Source organism: Ictalurus furcatus, chromosome 1 (assembly GCF_023375685.1).
Source record: "Ictalurus furcatus strain D&B chromosome 1, Billie_1.0, whole genome shotgun sequence".
NCBI lineage: Eukaryota > Metazoa > Chordata > Actinopteri > Siluriformes > Ictaluridae > Ictalurus > Ictalurus furcatus.
In genome coordinates this window covers 17,398,657-17,411,482 of record NC_071255.1, presented here as the reverse complement: position 1 = coordinate 17,411,482, position 12,826 = coordinate 17,398,657, and the positions used below count along the sequence as shown (strand labels likewise).

Below are 12,826 nucleotides of genomic sequence, written 5' to 3'. Positions count from 1 at the left end.
ACAAAAGGAGGATCTGATAGTAGTCTGTCCTTTATTAGACTTTTCTTTACCCACGCGCGCACACATGTCAGAGATACCTGCAAAAGGAATGGCTCCCATAGGCGTAAAGCTCTGTCAGCAGCTCTATATATAGGCTTTACGGTTGTGTTGATCTCTTTATTATAAGTCAAATTGATGCATTTTATTTCTTATTTGGGACGTACACATGTGACTGTGTGTGTGTGTGTGTGTGTGTGTGTGTGTGTTTGTTTGTGTCTAAGCAATGAAATTGGCACATTATGTTCAAATGGTTCATATGGTGTCTGGACATACAGTAGTTAAAGCATTTGCCTCCAGGGTTTGTGACCAAAGAAGTAAAGCTTTTCGCTTGAGAATTTCGACTCTCAGGTGGATTTATTCCTAAATTAAGATAAATTTGATTTTACATTTGAATCACTGTACTGTACAATCAGATTTGGCTTGTGTGATCATCTATAATGTTTAGCACTTTCACAAAATATATTAAATACATTTCAGAGTATTTAGTGTATATGAATACAAACCTTCATATATTCCTGATCTTCACATGTGCTGGTTCAGTGGGTAAGGTTCTGGGTTAGTGGCTAGAAAGAGAGTTCAAACCCCACTGTTGTATCCTTGAAACGCCTTTATTGTCTCCAATGTTCAGCTGTATGTTTAGACATATGGTTGTATACAGTGGGGAAATATGGTTGTATACAGTGGCATCAACATTTTTTTCAGTAAATATATTTTCAATGAGGCTATTCACATGAAATTTTCACCAGATATCAGTATTAACTCAAGAAATCTGTAAATATAAAGAATTCACAACATTAAAGTCCGTAAATAAAGTTATTTGTAATAAAGTGGAATGAAACAGGAAAAAAGTATTAAACACGCTAAGAAAAAGCAGTTCTCCAAGGCAAGGTAAGGCAAGGAGACTCCATAACTAAAGAAAAGGCATGTCGGAGCTCGTTTAAAGTTTGCTACAGCCCATTTGGACAAGTCAGTGAAATACTGGGAGAGTGTAGTCTGGTCAGATGAGAGTTTCCTTTGCATACAGCAAAGGAAACTCAATTGGTTTCAGAGGAAAAAAAATCAAGGTGTTAGAATGGCCCAGTCAATCACCTGACTTGAATCCAATTGAACAAGATTTAAAGACAATATATTTAGAAGAATGGGCCAAAATCACACCTGAATACTGCAACTGGTTAATTTCTTCGAACAGGAACCATCTTGAAGCTGTTCTTACAAACAAAGGCTTCTCCACTAAGTATTAAATAAATTTCAGTTAGCGTGTTCAATACTTTTTTCGTGTGTCATTCCTCTTTATTACTCATAACTTTATGGACTTTAATGTTTGGATTTCTTTATATATGTGTATTTCGTGAGTTAATACCAAAGTCTGGTGAAAATTTCATGTGAGTAACCTCATCGGAAATATATTTACTAAAAGAAATGTTGCGGCATCCAATACTTATTTCCCCTACTGTAAATTGAACTAAGAAAAATCATCAGAAAAAAATAAAGATGAAACCATATCATGACAATAAATTGTAACTTTCTCTTCTCTTCTCTTCTCTAGCCCTAAATAACAACAAATCACATTCAAAAGCACAGTACACTCTATTGTACGTGAGCGGTTAAAAATAAAAATGTAATTATATGTTTGTAAAAAAATGTTTATTCCTTCATGCTATATTCAGAATTGTTTTGAATTGATCAGAACACACTTTATCTATCTATCTATCTATCTATCTATCTATCTGTCCATCTTTAATAATAATAACACTTTTTGTAACACTTCAAAATCTCAAAGTACTTGAAAAGACTAGTAGGATTAGTAAAATGTATTAAATATGTATTAATTATTATTTTAAAAAAAAGTTGATAAAACCACATGAATTTTATTTTGTGGTTCCTTTTAAAAGTACATTTAACAGAGACTCTTTAAGGTAATAAACTGCATCTGAGCAAATTTAGGCTTGGACAGATAAAACATATTAATTCCACATATTAATCATATTTGGAAGTTGTTGAGAAGTATGTCAATAAATTTGTCATAAATTTTACACCCACATATATAATTTTCTAGAAACCATTTGTCATGCTGTTGAGAGCTTTGTTCATCTTGGTCAAAGATGCTAATTTAGTTTATTTGAGATTCAGAATCTGTGTCAAATGGGGGAAAAGAATGTTTGTCGATGTAAGATAAGATAAGAGACCTTTATTGATCCCTGTAGGGTACATTATGATATTTGCTCAAAACAGAACAAAACACAATTATAGGGGTTTTTTTTTTTGTTGTTGTTTTGATTGATGAACTGGTCATGTGGGACGCCTGCCATGTGAATTAAATGTTGCTGACAGCACATTGTCAACCACAGAAGCAGGACTTTAATCACAACTGCATTGTGGGTGATGTAGTTTCCTACCCATATATACAGTAGACACATAGAAGGCAGGTACAATTACTAATACCTGAATGTTTTCTGAAGGTTAAAGGGACATGGATAGAGAGGTAAGCGAGGGATAAAAAGCTGCGTGAGTAAAAGAGAGAGAAATAGGAAGAGACAGCAGCAGAGTGGAGAGCATGATGAGCGAGTGCACTGAGGGCTCTGAGACAGTAATGAATTTAGATCAAATTCTGGTAAGAATTCTGTAAAGATTTCTTTAGAACTATTTATTGACTCAGAATACAATTTGAGGAAATTATTACAGTTATAAAGTGATAGAATTGTTACATTATAATTACTGTTACATCATTTTAAGTCATATTAACTGTTAATTGGATGATGCCATATAACTTTTATAGGGAAAAGTTTGTTATTGATTTACTGTAGTCATGCACTATGAATTTCATTACGTTAGGATGTGGGTCACTGTGTATTTTGATTATGTAAAACATTCAATGCTGTTGAATCAATAAACTTTCTTTACTGTATCACGGCCATGTCATGAAATGCTCACAGCTGTATAATGTATAGCTGATTAAAGCAGAGCTGAAGTGTCTGTAAGAGGGCTGCATTTACTGGCCTTTGAGCATGACCTTGTTCTGATTATGAAATACTCAGAGCCTTTTCAGTTTTTCATAGCTGATTGTGAGAGTTGTTGAGTTATGTATTCAGAAATATATATATTTTTGTCATTCCTATCACATACTGTTGAACAGTTTGTTACAGAGAAGTTGATTTGTGGGACAGAATTCAGTGTTATGTTTATTTTTTCATTAGTGTGTGTGTGTATGTGCGTGTGTGTGTGAGTGTGTGTGTGTGTCCAATCTGTCACTGACTGGGTCAGATTTTATCATGATGCAGACACACATACACAGAGTCATGTAAAGGAATGCCTGATTATTATAGTTTTAATTAACTCTCAAAGACACTGTGACCTTCATGTCTTGTGTCCACATGAGCAACTCCTACTCTCTCTCTCTGTCTCTCTCTCTCTGTCTCTCTCTGTCTGCCTCTCTCTCTGTCTCTCTCTGTCTGTCTCTCTCTCTGTCTGTCTCTTTCTCTGTTTCTCTCTGTCTCTCTCTCTCTGTCTGTCTTTCTCTCTGTCTGTCTCTCTCTGTCTCTCTCTCTGCTTTCCTTGTCATACATCATCTTTAAAAAAAATTTACGAAACAGTTAAGGGCTTTGTCATATTCAGCTTTTGGCAAAAGCAAAGTTTTTATTTTTGCACGTGTGTGTGTATATTTTCATGATCATACTTGTGGTTGAAAAACCTTGTATGCCAGTACATAGCACATTTACTGCTGTCATTCATCATGTTTAAATGTCACACAATATAATTAGTTAGCGAATAAAATTAAGATATCACACCCTCATCATCAGACACATAATTTATAGTTTTATTTCCTTGATCTAGAAGGTTTCATCTGTTGAGTGAAACCGTCTGGCTACTAACCAATCTCTGGCGCTTTTTTATTTTCTGGGTCACAGACCCTAAAATAACTCCTAAAAGTCATCTTATCCCATGTCTTGTATTTGAGTCAGGTTTCCAGCTTCTTTTCAGGTCAAAATAAACCATTCCCCTTCTAAAGCATTTTAAAATATTTATTATTATTGAGGTTAGAAGCTGCCAAAAGTATCTGAATATGAATTTTGTATGTATTTGCATTATATACATGTCACATTAAATAAAAGCAACTTTTTTTTCTGTGGTGTATTTAAATAATTTACTATGTTTTTTCCTTTGTTTTGAAATAGGCGTAAGATTAAAAAAAAATCAGAACCCTAAGATTTTAGGTTGTAAAAGTTTAGCACCCTAAATACAAATCCCGAAAATATAATTTTCCAAAATAGAGATTTTATGTGTTAGGTTAAAAGTGAATTGTCCTGGATTCTCAGGTGTGTGCACGTGTGTTCATGCACATGAGTGACAATGTGTTACAATAGCATGTCCCTTGCAAACTTATGTGCAGCATTTCTTGCACATGTCGCTGCTTTTTACAACCGGTTGTAGAGCTGGGGTCAAAATTATTACCAGGGTTGCCAGGTTTAATTTTTTCAGCCCAACTTGTCTGGAAACTGCATAAAAAGACCTGAAAGTTGAAATTCTGCCATTTGGAAAAATGAGACCTTTGAGCAATATGTTCAGTATGCCTTTTTGTGATCACCTAATACACACCATAATCAATATACTGTAACTTACAACAAAAATGGTTCACTGTCCGCACTTACACATTCCTTTTGTTTGCCATAGACTGTGTTTGATGAAATTAGATTGATTAGATTTAATTCCGATTATTTGACTATTTTTAAACTATCCCAAAAAACCACTACCCACAAACTTGCTCTTTTCATCCTCAACCTTATTCCAAAAACATCCTAATTTGACATAAGAAATGACCACTGTTTGTGTGTGGGTGTGTATGAGAGAGAAAGGGACAACTTTAATTCTGCTTCTGCTAATGCTCTGGCCCATTTATTTGATATGGCTGATCAGATTTAAGAAAGTGGTTGTAGAATATGTAAACAAACTACCGAAAAGTTTTTGTTTGTTTAATTATTACGTTATTAACGCCAAGTCCTCAACAAGCCTATTTCATGGTGAGTACAGGGTAAACAATACCACACATACAATTTGCAAAACTGTATAAGACATTTAAAGTTAGTACAAAACAAAAATTCTAAAATGTGTTCATCTGGTACTTTCCTAAATATTTCCATTAAACATTTCTCTAAATAAAACCATCGTTTGATGGCATCAAAGGCTTTGCATTTCAGTAGGATATGTTTGATAGTCAAACGCATTTGACAGGGAGGACATAATGGGGGACTTCATCTGTCATTAGAAACCCGTGTGTGAGTCTCGATTGACCCAGCCGGCACCTAGTGAACACAAATTGGTTATGCCTAGACTTAAAGTTAGGAGAGGATCTTCTTTTTATACTGGGGTTTATTTCATACAATTTATTATTGTTGCATTCATCCAATTCCATCTGCCATTTGTTAGATATTTATTAACTTAATAATGGTCTGAGGTCAGAAGGTGGTAATTGACAGTCAGAGATTTCCAGGTTAAAGGCCTCCTTAGCGGCTATGTCTGCTCTCTCATTGCCTGCAGACCAGTGTGACCCAGCACCCAGCTGAAAAAGTCAACAAAACTAGTTATCATTCATTTTATGTGTTCAGACACATATTCTGGACAAAGTTATTGTACTTTATGCCAGTCAGCAAAAAGAAAAAGAAAGTTGCCCCAAATTTGCCCAGAATACAACAAAAGGGTAAAGTTCTTAAAATCACAGTCAGAGATTTGAGAACAATGACGAGAAAGTCCTTCTGTGATGTCTGTGAATGAAAACATTTAGAGTTCACTCCCTTTAAGCTTAAACTGAATACAAGAATCAGTGCAGTTTAAAATCATGAATGACTTTGTAAATCTCTGAACAATTCCTGGTTTATTAATCTGATGTTTCTTTAAGTCCTTAAATGAGGTGAACTGTCAAGACGCACATCATGCACGGACTCACATGAAGCTCTGGAAATTTTTACATTTTACATTTATGGCATTTTGGCAGACAGCCTTATCCAGAGCGACTTATATTTTGTCTCATTTATCCTGAGCAGTTGAGGGTTAAGGGCCTTGTTCAAGTGTGCAACAGTGACAGGAAATAAGCAAGCTGAAAACAAGGAATGCAATTAAATAAAGATGTTCTCAAAATTTGCACAACAAATAGCTACAGTAAATTCTAGCTACCATAATACAAAACAACTAAATAACAATGCCAATTTTATATTGTGCTCTCCAAACAGGCTCTGTATTAGTGAATTTAGTTGTAGCATTTAAGATTTAAACGTGGATTACTATTTCCTGTCATCCAATCAGAACGCTTAACAAACTACTACTTTCTTTTGTTTTTCAGACGAAACCTGTATTATAAAATATAACAAAACTGTTATCTCTGCTTTAATACACCTGATAGGTCATTATCTAATCAGTTGAATCAGGTATTGTGGAAAGGGTATTGGGTATTGTAGAACCACTATGACTGCACAGGAAGTCCAGAACATTTTGTTTGTCCAAGTCATTTTGTTCTCAGACATAGTTTCTCTCACGCTGTCTAAAGGTCTATGAATTACCTTTCTGTCCTCCAACCATACAAACAAGTCAACAGACAAGATGAAAGAGAGAATAATGAACACTGTGTAAAAGTGTGTGTGCAGTGTGGGATCAAGGCTGACCCTAGGTCACACACTGCACACACACTTTTACACAATGTTCTCTCTTTCAGTGCATTCATTCAAACTTATTCGTTATTGGATGTCAAATTTATTCATTATTGTATTTCAATGGAAGAATTAATGTATTTTTATATAATGTTTTACTATTACTATTTGTTTTTATCTATTTATTCCCCTTATTATTTACATGTGTGTTTACACAGAAGTTCTGTTCTTTCTTTGTGTGTCTGAGAGAGAAAAGGGAGGGAGAGAGAGAGAGAAAGACAGAAAGACAGTTTCTAAGGGTCTCAGTTTCGGAGCCACTTTGTGCATAAGTACAGTCTAAATACAGAATGCCAAAGAGAACCACTTCAAAGGAGGTAGGTTCAAATATTCAGAAGAATTTTGTAGCTATTTTTCTTTTACCAGCCAGTTTCCTTATTAACGTACACAACAGAACATTTAAGAAAACTTATTGCTAAGTTAAACTAAATTAACCTACATTTAAAGGGTGGTTATACAAAACTTTAATTGGGTTCAGTTTATTAGTGTTTATTGCTATTTATAATTATTTTTATTATATATTAGTATAAATTAAAGTGATTTATTAGTGTATATATAAAGAGGCAGAATCCGCCTGCAAAATTCTGTTGATGCGGTCAAAAACATTACGTAATTTAGTTGCACTTGGGGAAAAATATATATATATATATGTGTGTGTGTGTGTGTGTGTGTGTGTGTGTGTGTATCTGTATATATATATATATATATATATATATATATATATATATATATATATATATATATATATATATATATGTATGTATGTATATGTATGTATGTATGTATGTACATGGGGTCCCAAAATTCTCCATATAGTATATAGGGGATGATGTTTGTCAACAACACGTCTTTTGTGCATTCATAAGTGGATATTCGTAGACGTCCACTTCTCGGTTGGTCCGCAACATATATAAATATGAAATAAATGGCTTCAATTAAAGATTTGATTTTTTAAATGTTTGCAATGTGAGATTAAGCTAATTAATGACATAATTTTTTTATACCTTTCTTTTACTCATCTTTACGAAAGCATGCCAATAATTCTGAAACTGACTGTATTATTTATTTCAATCATACATATACAGAAACCCTCCACTAATATTGGCATCCTTGGTAAATATGAGCAAAGAAGGCTGTGAAAATTTGTTTTTATTGTTTAAACTTTTGATATTTTGTTAAAAAAATTCACAAAAATACTCTGCTGTCATGGATATCAAACAATTGCAAACAAAACACAGGTTTATCCAAAAATAAAATCTTTGTTAAATATAGGTGTGCAATAATTACTGGCACTCTTTTAGTCAATACTTTGTGCTACTTGCCTTTGCCAAGATAACAGCTCTGAGTCTTCTCCTATAATGCCTGATGAGGTTGGAGAATACATGGCAAGAGATCTGAGACCATTCCTCCATACAGAATCTCTCTAATTTCGTTCAAATTTTGAGGTCCATGCTTGTGTATTCTCCTCTTCAGTTTCAAGTCAGGGGACTGGGATGGCCATGGCAGGACCTTGATTTTGTGGTCAGTAAAACATTTTTTTAAATGTATGTTTTGGATCATTGTCCTGCTGGAAGATCCAACCACGACCCATTTTAATCTTTCTGGCAGAGGCAGTCAGGTTCTCATTGAATATCTGTTGATATTTGATAGAGTCCATGATGCCATGTATCCTAACAAAATGTCCAGGTCCTCTGGCAGAAAAACAGCCCCAAAACATTAAAGAGCCACCACCATATTTAACCGTGGGCATGAGGTACTTTTCCATATGGCTACCTCTCTGTGTGTGCAAAACCACCTCTGAAATTTATTGCCAAAAAGCTCTATTTTGGTTTCATCTGACCATAGAACCCGATCCCATTTGAAGTTCCAGTAGTGTCTGGCAAACTGAAGATGCTTGAGTTTGTTTTTTGGATGAGAGTAGAGGCTTTTTTCTTGAAACCCTTCAAACAACCTGTGGTGATGTAGGTGACTTCGGATTGTAGTTTTGGAGATTTTCTGACTCCGAGACGCAACTAACTTCTGCAATCCTCCAGATGTGATCCTTGGAGATTTTTTGGCCACTCGAACCATCCTCTTCACAGTGCGTTAAGAAAATATAGACACACATCCAACTCCAGGTTGATTCATAACATTTCCAGTTGACTGGAACTTCTTCAGCGCACAGTGGCTTAGTGGTTAGCACGTTCTCCTCACACCGCCAGGGCCGGGGGTTCGATTCCTGTGGCTCTGTGTGTGCGGAGTTTGCATGTTCTCCCTGTGCTGCGGGGGTTTCCTCCGGTTTCCTCCCCCAGTCCAAAGATATGCATGGTAGGTTGATTGGCATGTCTAAAGTGTCCGTAGAGTATGAATGGGTGTGTGAGTGTGTGTGTGATTGATTGTGTGCCCTGCGGTGGATTGGCACCTTGTCCAGGGTATACCCTGCCTTGTGACTGATGCTCCCTGGGATAGGCTCCAGGTTCCCCGTGACCCTGAAAAGGATAAGCGGTATAGAAGATGGATGGATGGTACTTCATTATTGCCCTGATGGTGGAAATGGGCATTTTCAATGCTTGTGCTATTTTCTTATAGCCACTTCCCATTTTATGAAGCTCATCACAGCTACATTCCTTGGTCTTGCCCATTGTTATGAATGACTAAAGGAATTTGGCCCATGTGTTACCTCGTATTTATACCCCTGTGAAACAAGAAGTCATGGTTAAACATGTCCTGTTCCTAGTCACCAGATGTACTAAAAAAATGTAAATATCAATAGGTATATACTTCAAATATATTTTTCTCATATGAATTCAATTGTATGCAATGAATGCAGTTGTTTGATATGCATGAGAGCAGAGCATTTAAAAATATATATATATTTAAATAAAAGATAAAAAGTTTAAACAATATAGACAATTTTTCACAGCCTTCTTTGCTCATATTTACCAAGGGTGCCAATATTAGTGGAGGGCACTGTAAGTATATAATTTACAGTGGTTCAATTACCATTTCCATTGTATTTGATTTTAAATTGTATTTAAATGCATGCTGACATGTTTCAAGTATGAAGTAAAGGTTGAAAAGAAACATGACTTCTATAAAGATTTATAAAATAAAAACAAAAACAGTTGTTTCAATTAGTTATCTTCACAAATAAAGTTCATTAGTATATAGAATCTATCTCTTGAAAAATAGAAAGAAACTGATACTTCTAGTTATTTTTGATGCTGTTGTAATGACAAAATAATGGTGGAATATCTACATTTTAGATTAGAAATTGAATGGGTAGTAAGGAATTTTTTCATTGTGCTAGTTTTTCCACTGACTTTGCTTTTCATGTGGAGGTGTAAGGAAGTCATCAATCACAAGGTGTTTGTCATCTTGTTATCTTCAGTAGGTGTGTTAAAGGAGTCATATAATTGATTTTTAATGTTTTCCTTTTGTTTGGATGTGTAATGTATCTGTTTGTGCATGTATAAGATCTGAAAAGTCACAGAGCTCATAGTCTCCCCAAAAGGATTTATTTGATCTAACAGAGAACACTGCTCCAGACCTGCCCAAAAGGTGTCATCTGCAGTCCAGATATTACTTCCGTAACACATCCACGTCACAGCGTGCACTAGTAGCATAATCCCGCCCAAAGGCATGCGTGAAGAAAGAAGGCGATTCTTCAGTGAATTCAGGCGCTATGTCATGGAGACGCTGTGTGTTCCGTTGCGAAAGCAAAACCCCTTTGTTTAGCCTTCTGAAAACAGACGAAATTAGGAATCGGTGGTTACTGTTTATTTAGAATGCTGTTCCTGAGCAATTCAACCAAAACGTTTGGTTGTGCACAGCGCATTTTTTACAGAGGACAGCTTCCTGAACCTGGGCGAGTACAATGCAGGCTATACACAAAGGCTACTCCTGAAAAGTAGGGCAATTCCCACTTTGCTCAGACGATCTTGCGCTTCTGAATCAGAACCTGTAAGTGTGTTTGATTATTTTATAAAGGATCTGCTGTTGACTGTTCAAATGCGGAGTTCTGTGTTGTGGCCCAGGGCTCAAATGTAGACTTCTGCTAACTTGCTAGCTAAAGTTTTCTAAGTTGCCTCAAGTGTTTGTTTGTATGTTGGTGGTCTGACAGAGATGTTGATTGTGGCTGCTGTTGTGATTGTATCTTGAAATGGTTTATATCAATCGAATCGCTAGAATCTTAGCTTTCCAAAGTTATATCACATGAGTACGTATGTACACGCAGAAGCTGTGCACAAAGCATAGTTTTGCACTTAACAAAGCGACAGAATTTACGTTGTATCTGGAAGGTAAGAGAGTTAAAAAAATAATAACTTACCACTGTGAAACGTTCTACTCAAGTCGTCTTTGCAAAATTGGTTCCGCTTGATCATCTGTATTTTTTGGTTCTGACTCACACTGATACGATAAACCCGACGACATGTTGCTTAGGAGCTTAGCATTGCTTTAGAAGCTTTGTAGGCTGAAACAAAGCCAAGGGGCATTACATTTCTGACACATGCTTGAGGTTTCTGGCCAATCACAACGCAACCGGTCAGCTGGCTAATCAGAGCACTCTGGGCTTTTCGGAAGGAGGGGCTTTGGAGAAATCGGAGTGTTTCAGGCAACCTGGAAATAGAGGTACTGCAATAATGTAGAGTATGTGACAAATAATGCGTTTTTTTAACGTTAAAGCATGTTAACCTATTCTATTACACCCAATAAACAAAATAATGAACATTTAAAAACCATGATATGACCCCTTTAATAGGTGTGTGAGTGAAACACTGAGAAATTGGGTGCAGTGGCAAAAACGTGAAAAATGTCCTTTATGATAAATAATTTTAGTCTTTATAGCCATGGCCATTTTCTTTCATTTGTGAATTTGTCATGGGTCGAGAACAATGTGTCGGCATACAATGAAGGTGTGATCATGCACATACTTGTGTGTGTGTGTGTCTGTGTGTGTGTGTGTTTGTGTCTGTGTGTGAGAGTGCGTGTGTGCGTGTGTGTATGTGTGTGTTGTGCTGAAGCATGGGTTGAAGTTGATCTGAGGATCTCTCTAGCCTGAGCTTATTTTAGTGTGACACTAAAGAGTGTCTTACTTACACACACGCACACACACACACACGCACACACACAGAGCTGTAAATATGATTTCTAATCTGACCTTCTTAGTGACTTGTTTGTGAGGAAGGAACATTGCACACGTATAATTATAGATATTGTGATATTTTTAATTTATTATAGCTAACCTATGTGTCCATGTTTAAGTTTACAGAACAGTCATTTCAGCAAAACCTCACTCATTTCTCTTCACGCACACTCACAACCCTTTGTCATCTCCCTCTCTTTTTCTCAGCTGTGTGGAGAGTACAGGGAGCAGGTGGGTAATTTTGCCCGGAGGGAGGCCACACGTCTGTTAACGGAGAACCAGTCAAATAAACATGCTGGCAATGCTCGGGCAATCAGGAGAGGCTACGGCCGAACGCATCATATCTCCTTGGAAACAGGGCCCATGACCCCAGGATTTAACCACTCCTCCTCGATAAAGAAACCCCAACCTTATTCAAAATGCCAAGGTGAGGAGTCCCTGATGTCATATCTGTCATATATCCAAGTCTCAAGATAAATAGAGCACAAGCCTAGATTTTGCAGCCTGAGCAGATCAGACTAGACTAGAATGTTATCTTGGTTATCCTTAGTGTTTAATGATTTTTGGTCTGGGGGGGATGTTGTTCTGCAGACTGCCTGAGGCGGATCCAGAGGTATATGATAACAAAGCTTGGGGAGGACTGGATCTTCCTGGTGCTGCTGGGTCTCACCATGGCTCTAGTCAGCTGGAGTATGGACTACGCCAGTGCGAAGAGCCTTCAAGGTAATCTAATAAACTATTAGATCTACAATAAATCTCCTATAAAATAAGAGTTTTGATGACTTTTCTCAAATAAAACCTTTTTTCCTCTTTTCCAAAGCTTACAAATGGATGTATGGAGAGCTGAAAGGGAACGTGCCACTTCAGTATCTGGCCTGGATCACATATCCCATCATTCTCATTGTGTTCTCCTCTCTCTTCTGCCACCTGGTCTGCCCACAAGCTATAGGTGTGTACTGCTTGCTCTCCT

General features: G+C 36.4%; 1 protein-coding gene across 2 annotated transcripts in view; it reads left to right on the top strand.

The window, feature by feature from the left end:
- Positions 1-12,826, top strand: part of clcn1b (chloride channel, voltage-sensitive 1b) — a 30,557-nt gene that overhangs the window by 1,138 nt on the left and 16,593 nt on the right. Inside the window, exons 1-4 of one of the 2 annotated variants that reach the window (XM_053630171.1) lie at positions 6,930-7,048; positions 12,064-12,283; positions 12,448-12,579; positions 12,677-12,805. In XM_053630171.1, coding sequence (XP_053486146.1) covers positions 7,022-7,048; positions 12,064-12,283; positions 12,448-12,579; positions 12,677-12,805 — 508 coding nt within the window. In that variant the 5' untranslated portion in view covers positions 6,930-7,021. Of the gene's footprint in view, positions 1-6,929; positions 7,049-12,063; positions 12,284-12,447; positions 12,580-12,676; positions 12,806-12,826 lie in introns of those variants that run through there. The other variant, XM_053630164.1, reaches the window with a different exon arrangement.